This window comes from Acartia tonsa, chromosome 7, assembly GCF_053477335.1.
Source record: "Acartia tonsa isolate MP-2025a chromosome 7, ASM5347733v1, whole genome shotgun sequence".
In the NCBI taxonomy this organism is placed as follows: Eukaryota; Metazoa; Arthropoda; class Copepoda; order Calanoida; family Acartiidae; genus Acartia; species Acartia tonsa.
Window position 1 is genome coordinate 49,367,506 of NC_137266.1, and position 25,012 is coordinate 49,392,517.

Here is a 25,012-nt window from a genome sequence, read left to right on the forward strand (position 1 = left end):
TATATAAAATGTTAGGAGAAATAACTTGTATTAATTAGTAAAATCAATAAAATAACCCGCGACCGTGGCTTAACACGTAGCGCAGATGTTAGTGGTTGGGGAGGTGATAGGTACGAATCTCTTTCCGACACCGCGTCATAACTAAGGACGTTAAAAATGGTTCCTACTGCTGCAATGTATATGCGCGACATAAATGGTTAGAGTAGGGGGAATGCCTTGGCCCAAAAAGGCACAACATGACCATGCACAGTTAGGACTTTTCTGACAAAGGTCGTGCAATCAAATGGTTGGTTCTCTGTTGAATTAAACTTAACTTAATATCCACCAGTAGGCGTTAGAGTATTGAATCCTATTTCAAGTGGATGATTCCCTTGGGTTTTCTAGATGATCACTTGAAATCGAAGGAAAATCCTACCCCATTTATGTACCAAGTATTAATAATAATTTCAAAACTTCAATTGTTACTTATAGATGTTGCCATCCTTGTTAAATAATGATACAATATATTGAATATTGTATATTTTAATACTAAAATCCATTAGATTTTACACAATGTACAATATACTGCGTTTCTTATTTTATAAATATTTTAGAATTCTCAAGAATCCACAAGCCCTCTCCTTTCTTCCTTCCCCCAAAGAAATCTCCAACAAAAATATCTCCATTTGGATATAGAAATACTCCAGGTCCATTCACCTGACCTACAAAGTAGCAGGGATAATGGATAAATAATCAGAGATCTAAAGGGATAAGCCAATGGCCAATAAATTGATGTACATCCCCAATGCGCAAAATGGTGAGACACAAAATTATTCCTTTTGTAGATGGTGGTTGAAACGATTTCAATTCTATTCAATTCGAGTCCCCAGAGTTTCTAAGACAACGAATAATAATACTTTATTATAAAATTTTGGAGACTAGTGTAATAAAAAGCCTAATGTCCCCTCCCACCCTGGGTTCTTTTCTTGTTAGACGATGTGCTGAATTTTAATTTCCAAATGTGTACGCAGTTTCCAAGGTGTTTCCTCATCCTATCTCAATTTTCCTACCAGCTAAAAAAACTTCAAACTTTTCAAATTTTTTTTTAAAAAATTTAAAATCGTTTTACGTTCAAAATTTTGAAAGTTTGAAGCTTTTTTAGCTAGTAGTAAATATTGAGATAGGCTGAGGAAACACCGCGGAAACTGCGTACACATTTGGAAACTAAAATTCATCACATCTGTTAGACACATTGACTAAAAGCACCAAAAACAATTATATCTATAATACAAAGTCTGTCCGTCTGTCCGTCTGTCTGTCCGTCTGAAGCTTAAGATATCAGTAACCGCTGAACCGATTGGGCTCTACTTTTCAGGGATTATACCTACTGGTTCTGTGACGGTTTTAGGCTATTTTCTTGGGGGTTGGGACACCCCCAACCCCCCCAAAAAATAAAAAAAACACCCCCCCCCAAAAAAAATTTTCTTTTTCTTTTTAAAACTAAAATTAAAATAGTGGGGTCGACTACCCCACAAAAAAAAAAAAAATTGCCCCCCCCATAAAAATTTTTTTAAATTTTTCTTTTAAATCTAAAATACGAAAAATTGGTTTGATTAAACCTCTTTGGGCAAAGCCCCTAGAGGCTAGGGGCGAAGCCGCTAGTATTAATAAAAAGTACTCTTGGATTATAAATATACAGAGCTAACATATTTATTAAAAAATCTTATTTATTTCATCCAGGGAGGGAGAGGACATTAAACTGTTTATCGCAATAGTCCCCAAAGTTTTATATTAACGTCTTCTTATTCATTGGCTTTACAACTTTGGGGACTTCAGTGAACTTTTATTGGTTGGTTCATAAAGTAGAGTGTTCAAACTTAATGTAATCTTCAAAAGAGGTAACTTTGTGGATCATCGTTGGGGATTTACATCTATTTTTCGGCCATTGTCTTATCCCTTTAGATCTCTGATTTTATCTCCTGAAATGAATCTATTATCCCATGCCTAGAACATATTTTGCCACCAGTATGGTTCTAAAACTGTCCAGGTACGACATTTTCACTCCAGCTCCATGCCTAAAACCTAAAATGTCAAAAGAATCATATGGATTATTTTCAAATTTTTCTTGATTCCTATTCGAAGCGCCTGAAAGTGTCATGTGTGACGTCATAAAAAAATACGTCTCAAAGGAGGAATGAGAGGAGGATTGGGAAAGGAAACACCTAAAAATGGATTTAGACATAGTTTTATACTGTCACCGCGATTCTTCCATATTGGGGGGTGGTGCTTATTCAGAAATTTCTGGTGCCAGGTATAACTGTCAAAAGCCTTTGTTAGGTCAAAAGTTACTTTAGTATATTTCACACTCTTTTAAAATTTACCTAATATGTCAAATCTATAATGAGACCTAAAATTAAATTAAGTATGTTTTCTTTATATGCAATTTAAGGTAAAGTAAATATTATTTCTTTCTTCCTAATTGTTTATAAATAAATTTATTAATCTTATTTAATTGTGGGTTGTCATTTGTGAAATAACAAGGATGACAACATACATAAAAGTGAAGCCCTGAAAGATAGACCACCGAATATTAACAGTTGTAGAGTGTCAGAATTGAATAATCAGAACAGAATATAGATTTAAAGGTAAAAAACGAAATTGTAAGTGAATTTGTTTAAAAACTGCTTAAATACAGTTTAATGTTTAAGGACATACTTACATTTTAAAGACTTGATTATAGAGATGCTACACTTATAACATTGTACTTTGTTTTCCTAGGAGTCAGTCAGATCAGATTGGATAATTATATCACATTAAAATTTCCCTAATTATAGAAAATCTTCGCTTTTAATAATTACAAACGTAGATGAATAAAGCAAAGCCAAAATACTAAATGTTTAAATCTTGATGGAAAACAATTAGTGGTTTAAACGCTAATCACTCAACTAAAGGAACAACCAATCAAAATTAAAGTCCCCAAGCCAACGAATAAGAAAAATTTATTATAAGACTTTGTGGAATAGTATAATAAATGTCTTCTGCCTCCCTGTTTTTGTGTGTGTGGGTGTTTAACTTTAGGGTACATGGGGGGGGGGGGGGTTGTAATTGGTGCAGTAATAATTGCAAACGCATCTGAAATGCCGAAATGCTAAATGTAAAAATAAACCTTGATAATATTGTCCAGCAAAGGTTTCCAGCAAATCCTCCTGATTTACTCCAAATAAATTTCTTATGTCATCCTTCCAGAATCCAATATAAGAATCATCATTTTCTAAACTTCTGGCATAAAGGATTTAATTTAATACAGTATTGATTACTAACGGCTACGCCCCTAGAGGCCCTAGACGCTGATGGCTGATATTCAATGACCCAATTAAAAGTCGGCACAGGGTCCAAAGAGTGGAAAATACATTTATTCCCCCTCTATTGTTTTACTTTAATTTTCATACCATTAGCTGCACCCCTAGAGATCCCAGGTGGAGTTTGAGGTAGAGTGGGGAGGAAATTCGACCATCAACTTTATATTTTAGTTTTTAAAACAAAAAGAAAGTTTTTATTTAGGCGGGGGGGGGCTGTATATTATTCAAAAAGCGATTTATATTTTCAGGGTGAAGGGTTTTCCCCCTTAAACAAAACCTTTCCTGAAACTCACAGTTAGGATCACGGATAAGAAGAATCATGTCGGTCCAGTGGGTATTAAGATTCTTTTGTACACACAAACACCGAACACACACATTTATTTATATAAGGATACTTCTTACCATAAACTGATAATATTTAACTAGGACCTTCAATTAAAAGCAAAACCCAAAATGACTTCTAAATTTACACTTGGCAAAAACGTTTTGACTAAAATGTTGCTTCTTAAAAAAAGCGTAAAAAATTATTTTAAATTTGAATCATTTCATATAATAAACAGAAATTCAAGTATCCAAATATTTTTCTCAAATTATAAAAAAATCTTTTTTGTCAAGTACTGTAATTGTTCTATATTAAGTTGTTTTTATTTTGTTTTAAAGACAAAAAAAAGATGAAAACAACCTTAAGTAGTGAAGTACATAAGACATCATATATATAGGAAAGTATGTCCTTCACGGTATCCTGTAATTACTCAATTTTGCAACAAATTTATGTACAATTTTGTTTAGACTTACAAATTAATGTTCTGCCTATTAAGTTCCAACACTCTACTAGTGTTATTGTTCGTTTGTCCTTACTTCTGATTTTAGAGCTTTTTTTTATGGATGTCTTCATCCTTGTTTATATAAAATTAAAATCCTTCCTGAGAGATCCGAATCCATTTCTAGTTGGCTTACCATTCTGTAGATCGAGTTGGCCTCTGTACACACCCTCTCCACCAAAATTGAAGTCACCTGTAACATATAGGGTTTGTTTTTTATTTAATTAGCCATTGGTTTTAAGAGATTGGACCTAAGACTCCTGGACATGACAAGACACTTTTGTATAGCCACTAGGGCCAGCTCAAGCTCCACGTTCAAGTACGTTATGACTTGAAATGCTCATCTCATTAGAGCTCCTTGTTATTACCTATACCTACTAGAGTAAGACAGGTGTCCCAAATTAAGTCATTGTAATGAACTAGGAGGAGGTTGCGTGAATTCATATTAAATGGAGACTTTGAGACAACATGTTCATGTGGTAGCAAAAAAAGGTTGGTTTGAACTCGAAAATTCAGCGCTGTAATTAAGTGCTTTACAACAAAGCTACGATACCTCTAATAAAACGGGTTTAATAGGTTAGTTTTCAGGGATCTTAAGTGATAAGACAATGTTCAATAATCCCTTTCATAGATTAAAATTATTGTTTGAACAAATTGGGATTTTGAATTCCCCGTCAGTATTATAAGTAACAAAAATAGGAGATTGGGATGAAGATACATATATGAAGTTATCATTATTATGGGACAAATTACGCCCCTAGAAGACTCTAATGGCAGTTAAGGTGGGAGGGAGTTAGGGGGAAGTCGAAGTTTAAAAAAGAAATTGATTTTTTTTTGGCGGGGAGATTTTATTGGAAGTGTGGAGATACTCTCCTCCAAAATAGATAAAAACCTTCCCTGAACCTTTAAGAAGCTTCACCTTAAAGTAAAATCATTTTAGATTAGCGATTAACATGATTCTTTAGTACAGACAAAACAGCTTACTACTTTTTATAATACTAGCGGATTCGCCCCTAGCCTCTAGGGGCTTTGCCCAAAGAGGTATAATTACATCTTTTATTACCTGGAGATCCCCCACTCCACCACTATTTTAAATAATTTTTAAAAAGGCGGGGAATTTTTTGTTTTTTGGGTGGTTGGGGGTGTCCCACCCCTCAAGAAAATAGCCTAAAACCACCACAGGACCAGTAGGTATATTCCCTGAAGAGTAGAATCCGATCGGTTCAGTAGTTACCGAAAGACAGACGGACAGACAGACAGACAGAAAGACAGACAGACAGACAGACAGACAGACAGACAGACAGACAGACAGACAGACAGACAGACAGACAGACGGACGGATAGACATCATTCTACTTTGTATTGAGGATAATGTTTTACCTTCTATTTCAATATTATCCTGATTGCAAGAGCTGATGTCATTCTTGCAGATAAATTCATTTGTTGTCAAGTCAACATCAATTTCTATGCCATTGACATTTGCCTAAAAGATGCGACATTTTTAGATATATGGGGTTTGGGCAGTTTATTGTGTGTTAGTGTTTAATAATATAGGTCAGGTTAGGTTAGGTAAGGAATTTGTTATAAAGTAGTCCTGCCGGGTTAGGGCAGTGCAGGCATAAGCACTGCAAGTTATGGTCTCCTCGGGTATTATGCATTATTAAAAAATACACCACCCTTACTTTATTTTAATTTCTAAGTATAAGTTTTTATGCTAGTCTCTTTGAGGGTAGCTCTTTATAAAAAAAAATGACGTCAACAATACAAATAACATTGACCAATGTAATTTTTCAGTATGGTTTCTAATCCAGCGGATATAATTGGTTTCAAAGCCATATTGGAAAATTCAATTTACCTGTCCCTGTCTAAAGATGAGTGTCATATTTGGATAGAATATGAATCCTTCCTGAAGTGAACTACCAACAAATTTTCCAGCTGTGATTATTTTACGTTCAATGTCCAAATTTATTCCAAAGCCCTGCAGTGCAATCATTGAATAATATGAATAAAAAGAATATATTTCAGGTGTAATACATCTAAGGGGATACAAAAAATATAAATGTCTTATTGAGCAAATAACCAAAAATCCCCCTAGCCTCTCATATTTAGGGGGGGGGGGGGGTGTAGTTTATGAGGATAGATTAGGTAATATTGTATAAAAGGTTTATTAGTTAGTATAATCATATTTTTTTATACTCTTAGACATTAGAGTAAAACAATAGAGGGTAAAGGGGTTAAATAACTGTATGTCCCCACCTCGTGGATCCTTTACCGACTTTCAATTGGATCTTGAATATCATCCAATAGCGTTGTAAATTATTAAACAGCCAAGTCACTATAATAGAGCATAAAGCAATTTGCTAGCAGACCAAAAAGACCAAAAACACTGGATCCAGGTAGTTGTCTGGGTTATACATCTATACTTAATACATTTACCTAATGTTATTTTAAAATATAGCAGACAAACATATTATTCAAAGCCTGAAGCTGATTGTTTCTGAAGGTGCCAATAGTTACAAATCCTTGGGGGTCTAGCTTCAACATATTTGTTCCTGAAGCCCTAAAAGTAAAACCCTTGTTAACTTTACTATTTATTATATCAATATTTTTAAAAGCGAAGCTTTTCTATAATTAGGGTTGGTTCGTTCGTCCGTCCGGAACAACTAGCTTTTCGTCAATTTAGGCATGTTAGAATTGTCCTTTCGATACAAACTTTGCATCCTGTAGTAGTTAGGTACGATTTAGAAAGCGTAAAAAAATACCAAAATGTCCGTACGTCCATTTTAAACATGTTGATTTTTTTTTACTTTTTTAACAACAAATTTTAATGTGATCTAATCATCCGATTGATCGGATTTTTGAGGTAACTCTATAACCAAGTCATAACAATGTCAGTATGTCCATAAACATTATCCCGTATCAAGCAGTTTTTCAACAAATTTACTTACATTTATATTATTACTTATACATTTATATTATGATTATTCAGTTCTGACACTATACAAGTGTTAAAGTTCGTTTGTCCTACAGTTTAAGAGCTTCGCTTTTATGGATGTTGTCATCCTTGTTTAATAAAACAAAAGTGTTGCTTTATTTTATCCAGTTACCATTGACAAAAAAGAAATCTGTAATAACCAATTACAATAAATGCACAGCACAAAAACAACTCGCGTTTTTGTGTGCTCTACCATTCTTGTGGATTTTTTAGTTCCTGACAATTTCTTGTTCAAATTAGAACTTTTAATTCTGGTACTAATTATATGTGTATAGAGACTGTGCTGCCAGCAGTTTAAGAGCTAGATGCATTTAAAGTTATTTAGTCAGACTCAGAATAATGAACTTGGAATTTGGAATATTTTTTTCATTTAAAAACAACCCAAGCCAATAAAATTTTGCCTTTTTTGTCTGTCAATAGTAAGGGTTAAATTCAGCAATATTTTTGTTTTATTAGAAAAAACACACTGTAGTATTCGATAATTGTTTTACCTGGTTCTATTTTGTGGTACTTCTTCTAACTTATTGTCCCTCGTAAAAGTGAAATATCTCTAAAAAAATTAAGCAATTTGTTTGTGTTTTATCTAACTATTGTATTTATCTTAAAAGTTGTTCTTCGAGGGTCAGCTGAATTTTAGTTTCCGATTGTGTACGTATCACCCGGCCCTCATCCTATCTCAATATCTAATACTAGCTAAAAAGTCTTCAAACTTCCAAAAAAATCAAAATGTGAAAAATTTAAATTTTGAATGTATAATGTTTAATTAATGTAAGCTGAACATAGCTTTTGCAATAGTTGGGTTATCTGTCGTACAACTTCGGAAATTAGGGAAAAAATGGGTAATAAATATTATCTTCATTTGATCCCTTTTCTTTATCGGGCAAAATCCATTAAAATTTTCTAGGATAGCCTAGGAAATAGGATTCCTAAAGCCTTACAGATTTCTTTAAATCAAGGAAACCCTAACTCAAAGCATAGCATAGATTTTATTTAGGCCAATATTTTGCTGTCTCTTAAACTTTCGTAAACGGCTTGATTGACTTGATATTATTTTCAAGAGTTCATACTATGAGTATGAGAATGCAGTGACCTAAAGGGATAAGACAATGGCCGATAAATTGATGTACATCCCCAAAGATGATAAACAAAATTATCTTTCTGTAGATAACAATTAGTGGTTAAAATAATCAAATTAATAATCCAATTAATCAACATTTAATGAAAATCTCAAAAGTTCAACAAATAAGAAAACGTTATTTTAAAACTTTATAAAACTTTGGGGACAAGTTTAACAAACAGCCTATTGTTTCCTCCCTTCCTGAGTTTTACCTGTTTACACTGAAACTCATTTCTACATGCAGGGGTTGTCGGTGCAACACAATTTTGTTTTTCCACCTGTCTGCAGGTTTCATTCACTACAGCTTCACATTTAACATTGTTGACAGTTGTACATTCTTGTCTTTAGCAAAATAGAAAATATTCTAACTAAAAATCAATTGGTTAAAGATTACTTTTTAACCATTCTAGTATGACTTCGAAACCGATTAATATAAGAATCAGTTCTCTGCAATCGATAAAATGAAAACCAGTTTTGTTAGTCCCGAGACCCAAAAGCTGAAAGTTGAAAGCGGAAAGCTGTCTATAAAATGATGCGATAAATGGAATAGTAGCTTTTTCAATATTCTGTAAAATTGTGAGCAAGCTTCCAGTCAATAAGTCTAACTGTTCTTAATGTTGACCAAACACATAGTATAATTAAACGCATATTTAAAATAAATTTGACCTAATAAGCGCATTTGACTGAAATTATACTCACAACTTTAGGGAATTTTGCGAAAACTTTAATTATTAATTGGGTAGGTCAAATTAAATAAATACACATTTTCTATTATTTCCTTGGGACTCTTTGGTTGCAGTCTGGATCTTGGCAAACTTCTATTTCTGTTGTTTTACAATTCTGACTGAAATTAACAAGTATATAAAGTATAAAATGATGAGCACATGAAAAATTCAAAAAAAATTTTTAATTTATATTAAAAATATAGAGGGTCGATTTACAGGGAGGTAGGAAACTCTAGTTTATTCTAGTCCCCAAAGTTTTATACAAACTTTTTCTTAGTCGTTGGCCTCACAACTTTGGGGACTTTTATTAAATTTTGATTGGTTGGTTCATTAAGTTTTTTGTCTAAACGTTTCAACTACCAATTGTAATCTACAGAAGGGGTAATTTTGTGTATCATCATTAAGGAAGTAAATCAATATATCTTATCCCTGTAGAACCCTGGGTGATTCATGTGATAAAAAACCTTTAAGATATGAAGATTAATTGGACTCGACTTTTAACATTCAATTACAATTGCACACACATTTATTGTCTGAATAAACATATATTAATTTGATACCTATATTTGCGACAACTTTTACTACAAAGAAACATCCAATTTTTAACATTTACAAAAGGGACTGTTTCAATGCTTCAAGGTCTATATCAGATCTATATTGGAAATAAACATTAAGTGCTTAAAACTCATAGTGGTTAAATTATTCTGTGATAACTAATGTTGACCTTTATTTTTTTTTATATTTTTGAATGCTACCTGCTTCTAAAGTTAAAAACTGCTGGTTTTCCGTTGGAAACTCTAAATCAAAAGAAATATAATACAGAGGTTTTCCAAATTGGTATATTATATTTTTTTGTAATGAAATCGATTAGTCAAAACATCACTTTATATTGGTTTAAAAATGAGACAAGAATAAAAAAAAACTTGGGTATAATCCCTTTTGTGGCAAAGCCTCTTTAGGGACGTTTCGTCGATTTTTCACAAATGCTTTTCTATTTCTAGCCCCTGCGGGGGGCTCTAATTGCAGGGAAATCACCTGACCTAACTTAACCTAAAATAACCTATTAAAAGCTACTGTGAAAATACAACGAAACGCCCCTTGAGAGGCTTTGCTACAAAAGAGACTATACCAAAAAAACTTTTATGTCCCAATAAAGAAGCTGCTTATAGTACCTAACTATAACGTCATACAATACAAATGACCAATGATAGGCCAATATACAGAGACTAAATTACCAATGACCAGTATTAATTTTAATCGACCAATGGTAGGCCAATATGACGTCATTTTACATAGGCATTATAAAAAGCTTCTTCAGGCTGAAATAAAGACAAAAGAACAGACAGTTTAACATCCAGATACTTTGCATAATAGTTATTTATGACATATAGACAGCTTTCCGCGGAAATTAAAATGAAATACTCTAAGATTAACGCCAGTTTAGTGAGCCCTGATGGGCCGAAGGCCCGAATTAACAAAAATGATATTAATTTTATGATTTTTATTTAAATATTCGTGGATAATTGTCTGTAATTTTCATTTTGGCTGAGTACTGATTCTATTTCAGTGGATATTAATCTGTTTCGAATTAATACTGGAAAAAACTCTTACCCAGAATAACAGTCGTCGTCAGACAAACATTTCTTATCATAATCTCCCGACTCTGTCACACAATAATCAATAAATACAGTTTCACATTCTTGTACAGGCCCATCCTTGTTTTTTTTTATGTTTTTTAAAATTTCATTTTGCCAGGTTAACATCATAACCCCCCCTCCCCCCAAAGAAAAAAACTAGTGATTCCAATATCCAAGTTTTTAGGATAAAAGTGATAAGCAATAAACGGGCTTTTAAATATAAATTCATTAGTTAGGAGAAGTTTCTAACCCTTACTTTATGTCCATCGCCTCCCTAGCTAAAAAAATTACTAGGACCAATATTAAGCTTCAATTGTGACATTGCAGCGGTTAGTGAATACGTTCTAAGACATACAGGACATACAATTATTTTCTCTTTAAAATTCCTTTTAAATACCTCCCACCTTTTTAAATATATACTTTGCATTATTGGATTTTATAATTCATGTTATTTAAAAAACATTCCTGACAATCTACAAAAGATTTAACAAAATTTGAAAAAGCTTGAAATTCAGATCCTCCGCCACTGTTCTTTTGGTTCTAACAAACAAAATATATAAATAAAAACCAGGTTTGAAATTTCATATGATGATGGTTTTCTTATTTCTAATTTTGCTTAGCTTCTTTTGGATTTCGCATTTTTGTTCTGCTACATACATTTTTAAAATTCCAATCTTTAAATTGTATTTCTCATAATAAACTTCATCCTTTCAGAAATTTTCATTTTGCCACTTTCGTATTATTTTTAAAAGCGAGGCTTTTCCATAATCAGGGTAGGTCTGTGTGTACGTCCGTGATGGTTAGCTATATTCGTTAATTTAAGGATCATTACCAGAAAATCATTCCATCTATCCTGAGAAGTGCAATTTTGTCTGGGTATTTCTGTGCATTTCTCTTCTCTGACTCGTTTACATTTTGACACCTATAATATATACATTTCATATTAAAGATATGTGATTGTGAATAATTGCAGGGATTTAAAGGGATAAAACAATGGCTGATTAATTGATGTACATCACAAATAATGTACACCTTCTGTAAATTACAATTAGTGGTTGATACGTTTGGACACTAAACTAACTGAACCATTCAATCAGTGTCCCAAGGTTGTTAAGTCAACGAAAAAAAAACGGTATTATAAGTGCTATAAACAGCCCAATATCCCATTCCTCCCTGGGGAAATTGGGAATAATACGAATTTTTATAGAAAACAAGGACAATTTGAATTATAGCAGCAAGCCTATTTGTAATTACTAGCTAAGGTTTAACAAGGATGACAACATCCATAAAAGCGAAGCACTGAAACGGTAGGACAAACAGACACTAACACTTGTATAGTGTCAGAACTGAATAATCATAATATAAATGTATAAGAGTCAAAACTGTAAGAAAATTTGTTGAAAAACTGCTTGATTCAGGATAATGTTTATGGACATACTTACATTTTTAGGACTTGATTATAGAGTTGCTTCGCTTATAACATTATACTTTGTTGTCCCAGGAATCAATATACCAAAAATCAAATCAATCGGATGATTAGATCACATAAAAATTAGTTGCTACGCTTTGTAAATCGTACCTAACTATTATAGGAATCACCATGCAAAATTTTAAATCGATAGGACAATTCTAACATGCCTAAATTAACGAAAAACGCTATCCGTTACGGACGGACGGACCGACCCTAATTATAGAAAAGCTTCGCTTTTAAAAAAGAAAGATCCTTGTGTTTACCTGTCTGGCTTCACATTGTTGATCAAACATTTTAGGACAATCCCTGCTCCGATTAGGTCCATAACATTTCTCCACATATTTTGTATCCATTACAGTACGGCACTCCTTTTTTAAAGCTTTCATTTATAAATTTCATTTTCATTTTAAAAATTGAGTTATTTTTTTGAGTTTCAGAATATTAAAGTAAAACAATAGAGAGAGGAGAAGTGGATAAATAACTGTATGTCCGCACCCCGTGGACCTTGTGCTCACTTTCAATTAGCAAATTTCTTTCAGATTCTTTGTATAGAATTGGCTGTTTGAGGGTGGCGACATAAAGTCATTTAACCCCTTCCCCTCTATTATTTACTACAATTTTAGTTATATAAATAAAGACCTGTATTAATTATATTGCATTTCAATTTCAAGGTATTGTGGGTTGTACACTGTACAGATTTAACAGTACAATTTGAAATGTTTTTTTATATCAAATTACAGTAATATTGGAACAAAAATATTTCTTCTTAGTTTTTAAAGTGTTTTATTTTTAAGTGATTTAATAAAAATGTTGTTAATATTTAAAAAAAAACTAGGATGACAACATCCATAAGAGCAAAACTCTGAAATCAAACTGTAGAAGAAACAAATACTTGAAATAGAGTATCAAACTTAATAAGCGTAATATTAATTAAAATTTATAAACATAATTTTTCCAGAAGTTAATGTTACTAAAAGCAGAAGAATATGAGTATTATATCACATATATATTTGTTGTCCAAAAAGTTAAAAATTAGCATAATTTAAATAGACGTTCGGACATTCATTAATAACTTGCTACGCTTTCGAAATCGTACCTTATTATAACAGTAATCATCATATTGAAATCATTTGGACAATTATAACATGCCTAAATTAACAAATAAAGCTAACTGCGATGCATGGACGCAATCGATGTGCAGATCTTAATTTTGGAAGAGCTTTTAAACAGTAAGTGTTTGCTTTGGTAATTTTCAACCAAATAAACAATTTTAAAAAAAATAAAAATATCAAATATAAAATATGATAATATGCGTTATAGACTTAACATCCACTTTCAAGAATATATAAATATTTATAATTTAATCCAATATTTAATATTTTTAAGTGTAGAATTTGCATCCTCAGCGACATTCATAAACAAACAGGATAATTTCAAAATTCAATTTCCAATTTTTGATATCAGTGTTGGCAATAAAAACCTATGGATGACTTATTTTATTGTTTTTGTTAAGGTAAACAAAATTGTATTAAAAAAAAGGATGACAACATCCAGAAAATCCAGAAATATAATAATTATATAAAAAAGTAAAAAATTAGCATGTTTTAAATAGACGTACAGTCTTTCTGATAATGATTATAGAGTTAGTAAACTAACTAACATACCTCATTGTTATAGGAATTATCATGCAGAGTTTGAAATCAATAGGACAATTATAACATTTAAAATTAAATCTTAATATTTTTATTTCCTCAATTTTCAAACTTTTTTATTTTTTGAATTAGTTCTAAGTGGGTCTATGTTATCTTTGAAGTATTTTTTTTATATTTACAGAAAATATATAATTCTGATAAAATGTTTAACTTAGTATGTGTAAGTCAGTCATATAAGAAACAATAGTGTAAATCAATAAAGGGGAAAGTGGTTAAATAACTGTATGTCCCCACTCCAAGGACCCTAAGCTTGCTTTCATTTAAGTCTTTTGAAAAAAAACAATAGCATTGAAAATATCAACACAGCCAAGTTATTTCAAACTAGCAGGAATTGCTAGTAGACGAAAGTCTAGGTTTTACATCTATATTTATAGATTTATTCAAGAAACAATGAAATTTAAGTCTCCAGGTAAATCCTGGATAACTCCATGTCTTGTTGTTACAATAGTAGTTATTACTCTGCCAGTAGTTCCCATGTTCATAAACATTGTGGGCATGCTTATTCTCAGCATTATAGCTCTGGCTTCTTGCAAGATTATTCATCTCTACTATGCCAACTTACCTGCACCAAAGGCAAGAAATATAATCTAGTGTGTGTGTGTAAGTAGCCAGAGTTTGTTTGTGTGTTTAGACACTTTTGTATACTAGCCACTAGGGCCAGCCCAAGCTGAATGCTCAAATACAAGTACTTGACCCGATGTCTCATGGCAGTTACTCTGTTACCTCACCTTGACAAGTATCGCAGGTGTCCCAAATTAGGTCAGTGTAATTGATGACATTCTCCGCATAGGAGCTTGGGACTAGGGTTGCACAGCACAGATATAATGTACATGACTATTGACCATCCAAACTACTTAATTATCTCCCTTCTTACACAACCAAGGGGAAGTTGCAGGAATTTTTGGGAATGAAAAAATCGAGTTGACACATAGGGAATTGAACTCGAACTCTCACCTCCAAAACTCACTGTGTTACCACTGAGCTATAACGCCCCTTTTATAAAATCTAGTAGTAGTGAAGTGGTTTTATTAATTCATAGCAGCTTTACTCTTTATTCAACATCTTTTGTTAAATAGAATAAAAAGTTTTTGTGAGGTTTTATTTTATACAAATTATACTAGATTATCATTTCCCTTTAGGAAACCATTCTTGTGCATTTGATGAAACCTCTAGTAATAATAACAGCCATAGTGATAGTTCATGCCAATATATTTGGAAATCTGTATTATTTCTATCCAGCAATTATTCAGTGGGGCTTAGATGAGTTTCCTAATTTGACCTGCAGCCTTACAGTACATGAATTCTTTTCTGTTTTATTGAGTTACTTTTTCAAAGCCATTCTGGTTTTCAAGGCACTGGCTGCCTTATCTCCAGCTGATTATTTGAGCATGGACCATGTCAAAATATGGAAGGTGACCTTTGCTGCCATTATGGGACTATGGATAACAGAATACACATTTGTCTTAGCTAATTACAGTACAATGTGTACAGAACAAAATATTGACAATTTACGAGACTTTCATAATATGTCAGTTAGTGCAGATATTATGGAGAAAAAACCAGCTACATTTTTTATGCACACAGCTGCCATACTTGGACTAAGGATGATGCTATACCTGCTAATTATACTGAAAAAGAGATCTGTAGTAAACAAGATTCATCCATATGTCCGTAATTTTTTTCCAAGGTCAGTTGTTAATGAAAGACCAGAAACTATGTCGTTTGCTGTTTTTGAGACACATGTTGAGTCAAATAATCTAGAAGTAAATGTCATTGCTCTTGAGAGTGTTGATGCTTCTACCATTGAAAATCTTGATAAAGATATTAGCTTTGCTGAAGAGACTGCCACTAGAGAAATTTCAGATATTGATGCTAACCAAACTGAGCAACAACCAAATAACTTTACAGTTGCTGAGCCTTTGAAAGAATCTCTTGAAAATATAGACGGTCTAGAATCTGTTGGAGTGGTTCCTAACACTAATAATACTAACGGATCAAATACTGTTGCATATTCAGCAGATCTAAACACTGTGAGAATAATAATCAACACTCCGAATTCTCACAACATTGAGAATAACAATGATGCAGTGGATGTTAGAGAACCTCAAATTGCAAATTTTAAAAATCTTTTGCTGAATACTGACATTGCAATATGGATCAGCACCATTGGACTAGTCCTTGCCATATTCAGTGTTTTCATAAATAAGGATAACAAGGGTGTCATCGTTGTCCACCTCATGGTTGGTAGAATTTTCTTTCTAGCCCTGCCAATTTATTGGATCCTAAGATCTGAAGATAAGATACTGTTTGCTCAAAGAAGACTGAAAAGAATTTTTAATTGGCACCATGACAATCATATGTGAAAACAGAATGGTTCGAATATTTAAAAAAAAAACTTTAAAAGTATTTTTTTCAATATAGTATATACTTTACAGAGGTAAAATCTCGCAAGACATGTTCAGCTTATGTGTTTTATGTAAAATGTTCAACATTAATTTTATATAAATTTTGATGTAAGAATGAAACTTCCAAAGATGTGTGACAAAGCAGTTGATCTCACTAAAAAGTGCTTTGTAAAGGACAAACAGTGCAATATCAAAGGAAATTTAACCTTAAGCTGCTTTCATTGATTAAATAATTTCTCTGTAAATTGAATTTAGCAGTGAAGCTGATTTGATGTCCATATACCCAGTTTAGACAAAAGACTAAAGATATGCTTGTTTGAGGTTTAAGTTTAAAATTTTGATAAAAATCCACAAATTGTTGTATTGGTTATATTGTAAGTAAATTTCACTCATAATGTATATGTATAGTTTTATCTTATTAGCTGTTTTATGGATGATATTCCAAGATATAGGAAGAATGTACATATGCTAGTTATAAACATTAGAGCTGGATCTTTAAATCATTTCAGTGGTGAGCCAGATCGGTTTGGCTCACCTCGATCTGGCTCACCACTAAATGATTTAAAGATCCAGCTTAGATCTTCCTAATCCCTAGTTTAGAGAATGCTTATTAAGGAACTAGACAGGTTTTTAGTTCAATAATCTCAAAATATTTCCTCCTACTATTTTTTTGGCACTTGCAAACAAAGTATTTCTTTGATCATTGATCATAACCTCCAACTCCTAACTACTATCTTAAAAATGAATTGAAAATAAGGAAGATGGATAGTGTGTTTGTTTATTACTTTAGATCAGGTGAGGTTAGGTTATATTGTTTGTTAACTGGATATGAATCTTCGTTTTATAACATAAATAGGCGAGGTGGTTATTAATGCTCAACAGGTACTTTGTATGAAAGCTCTAATTTTTGTTGTTTTTGTAATGTTTACTTTTAAATCTAAAAATGTAAGATGCTAACATCCTCTTTCAGGAAGAGCTGAAAAGTGTCATGTGTGACGTCATAAGAATACGCCTATTATCCATCTCTTTTTTAAAGAGGTTTCTTTTCCCACTTCTCCTCGCATCCCTCCTTATAATACGTATTCTTATGACGTCACACATGATACTTTCCAGTCCTTACTCTTTCTATAATATGTTTATTAACAAGATAGCTGTATTCCTCTTTAGGAACCAAATAACAATCTTCAGCTGTAGTCTCTGGTTTACATTCCCTCTCAAATATCCGTTCACATCTTGCTTTACATGATAAGCTAAAGTCACAAAGTACCTAAAAGTTAAATAATAATTTAATTAATAAAAGCAATAAAAAATGTAAGGAATTTATTGACTATTTCAGCAACCCTAAAAATATTTGAAGATTAAAAAAAAAATATTGACATATTTCCAGGGTTCGGAAGCCGCAGCCGCAGCCTCAGCCTCAGCCACCATCAGCCGCGCGGCTTACGAGAAGCCTCAAAATCAGCCGCGCGGCTTCCTCAGCCACCCAATAAGCCTCAGCCTTAGTCGCAGCCGCGCGGCTTAAAGAAAACATAAGCCACTGTAAGCCTCAGCCGCATTCAGCCACTCTAAGCCTCAGCCACTGTAAGCCTCAGCCACAAAACTCCAATTCAGCCACATTAAGCCTCAGCCGCACTAAGCCTCATTCAGCCAACGCCCCTCTAAGCCTCAGCCGCAATCAGCCGCGCGGCTTATAGTTGGGGAAGCCTCAGCCACACTCAGCCGCGCGGCTGTTAATAATTTGAAGCCGCAGCCGCACTCAGCCGCGCGGCTTCAAGAAAGCCTCAGCCGCAGCTGCAAAGTTATGATTATGCCGCAGCCGCAGCCGCGCGGCTTGATATTTGTAAGCCGCAGCCTCAGCCGCAGCTTAATTTTTTTAATTCAGCCGCAGCTTTGACACAGCCGCGCGGCTGAGATATTGTAAGCCCCAGCCGCAGCCGCAGGTGCTAAATTAGTACAAGCCTCAGCCGTCAATTCAGCCGCGGGGCTTAATTTTCATTTAATTTTGTCTGTCTGAAGCTTAAGATCTCAGCAACCACTGAACTGACAATGTTGTCCTTCTCAGGAATCCTTTTACTAAAGTAACAGGATGTCTGTGTGTCTGTGTATCTGTGTGTCTGTACCGAAGGATCTCTCTAACCGCTGAACCGATCGGGTTCTCCTTAACAGGGTAGCTTCTCATAGGTCCTGGGAAGGTTTATAACTATTTTTTTGGGGGTGGGACACCCCCAACCCCCCAAAAAAATTAAAAATCCCCCCCCCTCCAAAAAAGAAAAAAATTTTTAAATTTTTTAAACTAAAATTAAAAATGAGGGGGGAGGCCCCCCCCCCTAAAAAAAAAATTCCCCCCCCCCAAAAAAAAATTTTTTTTTACTTTTCTTTAAAAATTTTAAATAAGAAATTGGGTTATTAAATTTGACTCTCTCTCTTCCTCAAGTGCCCCCTAAAGGCCTCTAGGGGCGTAGCCGCTAGTTATATATATATTGACATTGGATGGTTTTGAGCTAATTTTGGGGTGGGGGTCAGACATTTCCATCGCCCAAAAATAATTTTTTTAAATGTTATACATTTAAATTTTTTTTATATTCTTTTATAAAAATTTTATCTTAAGTTTTTTTTAAAATTACAACATAGAAACTACCATCTCGAACAACTACAAAAAGTTTGAACCTGTAATGTAAGAGCTCCAGTTGCGCAATCAGTTAGCGCACGGTTCTTCTACACTGTTATGCCGGGGTTATAAGTTCGAATTTCACCAGGAGCAATACGTTTTTGAACGTTGATACTTATGAATATTATTGAATACTATTTATAGGGTAACTGCCCTACTGACGTTTGCCTAATTTTATTGTTTTTAAAAGATACAAATTTTTCAGAATTTACTTAATATTCACTATGAATTTGCATTATCTTAAAATTTTTTTCTTGTTCAAGTGGCCTATTTAGCTCAATGGTAGAGCACTCGTCTTGTAAACTAGGGACCATGAGTTCAAACCTCACAGGGGGCAATCAATTTTTGTGATACTCAAGTTATATAGTAGCTTCTCTATTATTTTTCCGTTTAGGTACGCAATACTTGTTCTATATAATTAAGCTTCTCCTACTTAGATATTTCTTCAATTTTAAATGTATTTAATACTTTGTGGTTGATGAGAGACACTAAAAAAGTTATGCAAAAAAAAAGATTTATACATATTTCATTTTTCATAGTATTTTTAAATTAATGAAAATAATTAAATTAAGATTTGAGGAGGGGGGAGGGTGTGTGTTTATTTTGAACACAAATTATCCTAATATGTTTTCTAACAAAAAAAATTTAAACAGCGATGTATTTTACTTTTTAAAGTTGGTTAAAAAAGGTCTGTAAAATGCAATAAATTGTCCTGTATAATATGCAAAAAAAATCTACATAATCTTTATGTACTCGATAGATTGAAATAGTTAAATGATTATCATATATCATCCGATTTTGTTTATTTTACAAAGATGCTTACTAAAATTGATTTTATTTTCGAAACTGCAATTATTATAAAAAAAATGTTTCTTTATCTTTATCATTATGTTATACAATTTCTGAATTTATAAGCAATACATGAATCGATATATTATTACTTTGATGTTGTCCATATTTTCATGTACTCTGATAAAGAAATAATCTCAGCTGGCTAAAATAACAATAACCCCCATACACCCCCTTTAATCCATCTCTCCCCTCTTATGGGATATATAAATGAACTGGCCAATAAATGAGGTCCATAATTTTATTAACAAATTTTCTTTTTTTTAATATATCCACATATTCTATTATATAAAGTGGTAATGTGAAGCTTCTTATTGATCCAGGGAAAGTTTATAATTTTTTTGGGGAAATGTATAAAGTATGGAGAGTTATTTTGTCTGTAGATTAAGAATTCGATAACTACTGAACTAATGTAAACTTTTTAAATTGCCTTTTCCAAGTTTTTGAATTTTTTAAAAAACTAAAATTAAAACTGGTGGGTGCTCAACCAAACTCCCCCCTATTTTCCCATAAAAAAAATAATAAAAGTCACCGTTCATCCCCCTAAATTATTTTTTCTTCTGGGATTCGAACCCGGATGATAGATGGTTCAAAGCTGTTACCGTACCAAAAAGCTATCAGAGCTCCAATATTTCAAAATGAAAATTTGTCTTATTTTTAGATCATTAAGTATTATGATGTCTGTTTGTTTGTCTGTCTATATGTTTGTACTACAGGATCTCGCTAACTACTAAACCGATATGGTGCTCCTATTCAGGGTAGTTTCTTATAGGTACTGGGAAGGTTTACAACTATTTTGGGGGAGGGTACCATCACACTACCAGAAAAAAATTGCCTTAGAAAAAAAATTAAACATCACCCCAAAATTAAAAATGTGATTTACTCGCCCTGGCCCTCCCCACCCAATAAAAATCACCCTACCCCCCAAAAAATTATTTTAATTCAGTTCTTCTTTTTCCAGTACCTATTGTTTAGTATTTTTTGTAATAACTTCATAATTACATTGTCATTAAGATTATGTGACATAAAAAGTTAGTCATAAAAATTATACCCATGAATAATTGTAATAAAAAGCACTTTTGTAAAAAAACATTTTTCATAAGAGGTAAGTTTTTATGACAAATACATTTATTGCAAGTGTACATATGATAAGCATTTTAAAGACGATTATTTTTAAGACAAATTTAACCTGCGTACCATGGCTCAACATGTAGCGCATCTGCTTGTCATCATGGAGGTAATAGGTTCGAATCTTGGCCAGACACTGCGTGAAAACTGAAGACGTTAAATGGTTCCTACTGCAGCTATGCCAGGTATGCAACATGTAAAGTTAGAGTATGATTTCCTTGGCTCGTAAACAGGCGTAACTCATTACCATAGGACTTTCTGGCAGGTAGTTGGTTGCTGGATAGATGTCACTTAAATTGGAAAGAATTGGTTCCCCTTAATTATCCAAGGTTCAACAAGAAGCGCATCTGCTTGTCATCAGGAAGGTAATAGGTTCGAATCTCGGCCAGACACTGCGTTATAACTGAAGACATTAAATGGTTCCTACTGCTGCTATGGCAGGTGTGCAACATGTAAAGTTGGAGTAGGAGGATTTCCTTGGCTCATAAACAGGCGTAACTCATTACCATAAAACTTTCAGGCAGGTAGTTCAATAAAAAAAGTTGGTTGCTGGATAGATGTCACTTAAACTAATACAGAAAAGGAAAGAATTGGTTCCCCAAGGTTCAACAAGTAGCGCATCTGCTTGTCATCAGGGATGTAATAGGTTCGAATCTCGCGCAGACACTGCGTTATAACTGAAGACATTAAATGGTTCCTAGGTGCTAGGTGTGCAACATGAACAGGCGCAAAGGAAAGATATAATTCCCCTTAGTTATCCAGGGTTGTTGGACCTTGAGTTAATGTCATAGAAACCCTCGACCGTGGCTCAACATGTAGCGCATCGGCTCGTCGTCTGGGAGTTGATAGGCTTTGTACTGCATCATAACTAAAGATGTTGAAATAAATTCCTACTGCTAAAAAACTTGTATAAAACTTTGGGTACCAGTATAAAACTTTGGGTATCAGAATAAATTTTTGTCTATTAGTATAAAACTTTGGGTACCAGTATAAAACTTTGGGTACCAGAATAAATTTTTGGCTATTAGTATAAAATTTTGGGTACCAGTATAAAACTTTGGGTACCAGTATAAAACTTTGGGTACCAATATAAAATTTGGGTACCAGTATAAAACTTTGGGTACTTGTATAAAACTTAAGGTACCAGTATAAAACTTTGGGTACCAATATTAAAACAAAATTTTAGGTATTAGTATAAAATTTTGGGTACCAGTATAAAACTTTGGGTACCAGTAAAAAACTTTGGGTACCAGTATAAAACTTTGGGTACCAGTATAAAATTTGGGTACCAGTATAAAATTTGGGTAACTGTATAAAACTTTGGGTACCAGTATAAAACTTTGGGTACCAGTATAAAATTTGGGTACCTGTATAAAACTTTGGGTACCAGTAAAAAACTTTGGGTACCAGTATAAATTTTTAGTACCAGTATAAAACTTTTGGTACCAGTTTAAAACTTTGGGTACCAGTATAAAACTTTGGGTACCAGTATAAAACTTTGGGTTCTAGTATAAAACTTTGGGTACCAGTAAAAAACTTTGGGTACCAGTATAAATTTTTAGTACTAGTATAAAACTTTGGGTACCAGTTTAAAACTTTGGGTACCAGTATAAAACTTTGGGTACCAGTATAAAACTTTGGGTTCTAGTATAAAACTTTTGGTACAAGTATAAAACTTTGGGTACCAGAATACAATTTGAGTACTAGTCTAAAACTTTGGGTACCTGTATAAAAACTTTGGGTACCAGTATAAAACTTTGAGTACTAGTATAAAACTTTGGGTACTAGAATAAAACTTTGGATACCAGAATAAAATTTGAGTACTAGTATATAATTTTGGGTACTAGTATAAAACTTTGGGTACCAGTATAAAACTTTGGGTACCAGTATAAAATTTTGGGTACCAGTATTAAACTTTGGGTACCAGTATAAAACTTTGGGTACCAGAATAAAACTTTGGGTACCAGTATAAAATTTTGGGTACCAGTATAAAACTTTGGGTACCAGTATAAAACTTTGTGTACCAGTATAAAACTTTGGTTACCAGTAAAATTTGGGTACCAGTATAAAACTTTGGGTTCTAGTCTAAAACTTTGGGTACCATTATAAAACTTTGGGTTCCAGACTAAAACTTTGGGTACCAGTATAAAACTTTGAGTACCAGTATAAAACTTTGGGTACTAGAATAAAACTTTGGGTACCAGAATAAAATTTGAGTACTAGTATATAATTTTGGGTACCAGTATAAGACTTTGGGTACTAGAATAAAACTTTGGGTACCAGAATAAACTTTGGGTACCAGTATAAAACTTTGGGTACCAGTATAAAATTTTGGTACTAATTCTGAATCAAACATTTGAAAAAATCCTGCTGTCCTCCCCCCTCTTCCCTCCACTCTTATTCTCACAACCCCTAACCACCCTCAACTCTCCAAAAAATGTCCTAGAAAGCATTTAAAAAATCCAATTTAGCCGAAGCCTCAGCTGCAAAGCTTATTTTATAATCAGCCATAAGATCAGCCGCAAGGCTTAATATTGTATTCAGCCGCAGCCGCATTCAGCTGCGCGGCTGAATTTAATTCAGCCACAGCCTCAGCCGCACGGCTTTCAGTAAGCCGCAGCCTCAGAATCAGCCGCGAGGCTTAATTATGTTATCAGCCACTCTCAGCCTCAGCCTCACTCAGCCGCGCGGCTTAATTTTCCAATCAGCCACTGTAAGCCGCAGCCGCTATGAGCCGCGCGGCTTTCAGTAAGCCGCAGCCTCAGCCACAAATCCTTCAGCCACTGTAAGCCTCAGCCACCCTCAGCCACTGTAAGCCTCAGCTGCTCGAAGCCTCAGCCACAAAATTCCAATTCAGCCACTGTAAGCCTCAGCCACCCCAATTCTTATTAAGCCTCAGCCGCATTCAGCCGCAGCCACTCTCAGCCGCACTAAGCCTCAGCCACTCTCAGCCTCAGCCACTTCCATAACTTTAAGCAGCCGCAGCCGCAGCCGCAGCCGCAAATTAGGATTCAGCCGCAGCCGCAGCCGCGCGGCTGATAGCGCGGCTTCCGAACCCTGCATATTTCTACCATTTAAAAACATAAACTGCTTTTTTTTGTTGCTTGTATTGCTTTATATTGACCAAACTTTATTTAGTAATTGTTATATTTAGAACGTTTTATTAGTAACAAGGATGACAACATCCATAAGATCAACGTTAGGACAAACGAACTTTAACATTTGTAAAGTGTCATAACAGAATAAGTAGAATATAAAGTGTGTTACTTTATTTTATGTTTTATTATTATTTGGCCACAACTTTGTCAAAAATGCTCACAAATCAGACCTTTTTCGACCAAAGATGCTCAAATGGTTCCTTTACAAGCCCAATCAATCAGTTTTAAGATATCTTTATATTTCAAGGAAAATTGATGAAAATACTAAAAAACGGCAAATTTAGGTGTTACCTTTTATATACACAGATACCATAAAATCAACAGAAAAAATACTTATTTTTACTTTTCTGTCATTTTTAACCCATTAGTGACGAACCGGCTTTTAACGCCCAGTTCCAGAAAATGCCGAAAAAAAACGGTTCTCAGTTTCAGGACTGCATCATTTTCAGTATGAATCCCCCCTCTACTACCCTGGTTTTCATTTCCCTCTGGAGCAGGCAGTTTTGCTTACTTCCGTTTGCCGGTATAGCTCAACAAAATTTGAAAACCAAGAAAAACGAGATGATTTTAAAATACCCCTCCTAACTTTTTGTTTATGAAGTTAAGTTAGTGATTTTTTTCGTGAAATTTAAAGTTTATTGGCAACTACATTCATCTGTAAATTCGTTTTATTCAAATTATTATTTTTTATATGATTTTTTTAATCTTTTTTTACGTTCTATATTGGCCTGGCTTGGCCCAAGTAAAGATACCTGCCATTTTTATTGCCCGGCTTGGCGCGAGTAAAGATACCCGTCCACATATAATATCAAAATTTTAAAACTTCTAGGAAACGGGCTTTTTTAACTGAAAAGGGTGGCACCTATAGCCAAAACACTAAATGTGATATAAATCGTTTTGTATCTTACTTGTAGCTCTATCAATTACATGATAATCTAAATCTTAATTTTGGGGATGATGATCTTAAAGACGCTCTTGCTGTTGGTGA

The 25,012-nt window shown here is 33.6% G+C and overlaps 3 protein-coding genes and 1 long non-coding RNA gene across 4 annotated transcripts; all 4 read right to left on the bottom strand.

Annotated features, from left to right (window-relative positions):
* Positions 1-7: 7 nt before the first annotated feature.
* LOC145323909 (uncharacterized) lies at positions 8-3,460 on the bottom strand. The gene is made up of 3 exons (XR_013881134.1): positions 3,146-3,460; positions 1,984-2,061; positions 8-701 (listed from the first exon to the last, which is right to left on the bottom strand). It is a non-coding gene; the product is annotated as an uncharacterized LOC145323909 (long non-coding RNA).
* A 755-nt stretch (positions 3,461-4,215) lies between these two features.
* Positions 4,216-6,162, bottom strand: LOC145323907 (uncharacterized). Its single transcript, XM_080166511.1, has 3 exons — positions 6,015-6,162; positions 5,540-5,642; positions 4,216-4,352 (listed from the first exon to the last, which is right to left on the bottom strand). The coding sequence occupies exons 1-3, from the start codon at positions 6,150-6,152 to the stop codon at positions 4,240-4,242; spliced, it is 354 nt and encodes a 117-aa protein (XP_080022637.1). The 5' UTR covers positions 6,153-6,162; the 3' UTR covers positions 4,216-4,239.
* A 439-nt stretch (positions 6,163-6,601) lies between these two features.
* Positions 6,602-8,676, bottom strand: LOC145324598 (uncharacterized). The gene is made up of 4 exons (XM_080167180.1): positions 8,666-8,676; positions 8,484-8,613; positions 7,646-7,704; positions 6,602-6,719 (listed from the first exon to the last, which is right to left on the bottom strand). The coding sequence occupies exons 1-4, from the start codon at positions 8,674-8,676 to the stop codon at positions 6,602-6,604; spliced, it is 318 nt and encodes a 105-aa protein (XP_080023306.1).
* Positions 8,677-9,017: 341 nt separating this feature from the next.
* Positions 9,018-12,479, bottom strand: LOC145323905 (uncharacterized). The gene is made up of 6 exons (XM_080166510.1): positions 12,368-12,479; positions 11,466-11,555; positions 11,097-11,173; positions 10,608-10,709; positions 9,752-9,793; positions 9,018-9,115 (listed from the first exon to the last, which is right to left on the bottom strand). The coding sequence occupies exons 1-6, from the start codon at positions 12,455-12,457 to the stop codon at positions 9,043-9,045; spliced, it is 474 nt and encodes a 157-aa protein (XP_080022636.1). The 5' UTR covers positions 12,458-12,479; the 3' UTR covers positions 9,018-9,042.
* Positions 12,480-25,012: the final 12,533 nt, after the last annotated feature.

Bases quoted from the DNA above. Each gene is read 5' to 3' on its own strand.
- LOC145323907 (XM_080166511.1), bottom strand. From the start codon at position 6,152: ATGATTGCACTGCAGGGCTTTGGAATAAATTTGGACATTGAACGTAAA. The intron at 5,643-6,014 runs GTAAATTGAATT...CGCATCTTTTAG, and splicing joins TCATCTTTAGACAGGGACAG to GCAAATGTCAATGGCATAGA. The intron at 4,353-5,539 runs GTAAAACATTAT...TATATGTTACAG, and splicing joins GGATAATATTGAAATAGAAG to GTGACTTCAATTTTGGTGGA.
- LOC145324598 (XM_080167180.1), bottom strand. The intron at 7,705-8,483 runs GTAAAACTCAGG...TAATTTTTTTAG, and splicing joins ATGAGTTTCAGTGTAAACAG to AGATATTTCACTTTTACGAG. The intron at 6,720-7,645 runs GTAAAACAATTA...TTTTACTTTTAG, and splicing joins GTACCACAAAATAGAACCAG to GGCTTCAGGAACAAATATGT.
- LOC145323905 (XM_080166510.1), bottom strand. From the start codon at position 12,457: ATGGATACAAAATATGTGGAGAAATGTTATGGACCTAATCGGAGCAGG. The intron at 11,174-11,465 runs GTAATGATCCTT...TTTGTTTGTTAG, and splicing joins ATAGATGGAATGATTTTCTG to AACCAAAAGAACAGTGGCGG. The intron at 9,116-9,751 runs GTAGCATTCAAA...TGTTAATTTCAG, and splicing joins GTTTTTAACTTTAGAAGCAG to TCAGAATTGTAAAACAACAG.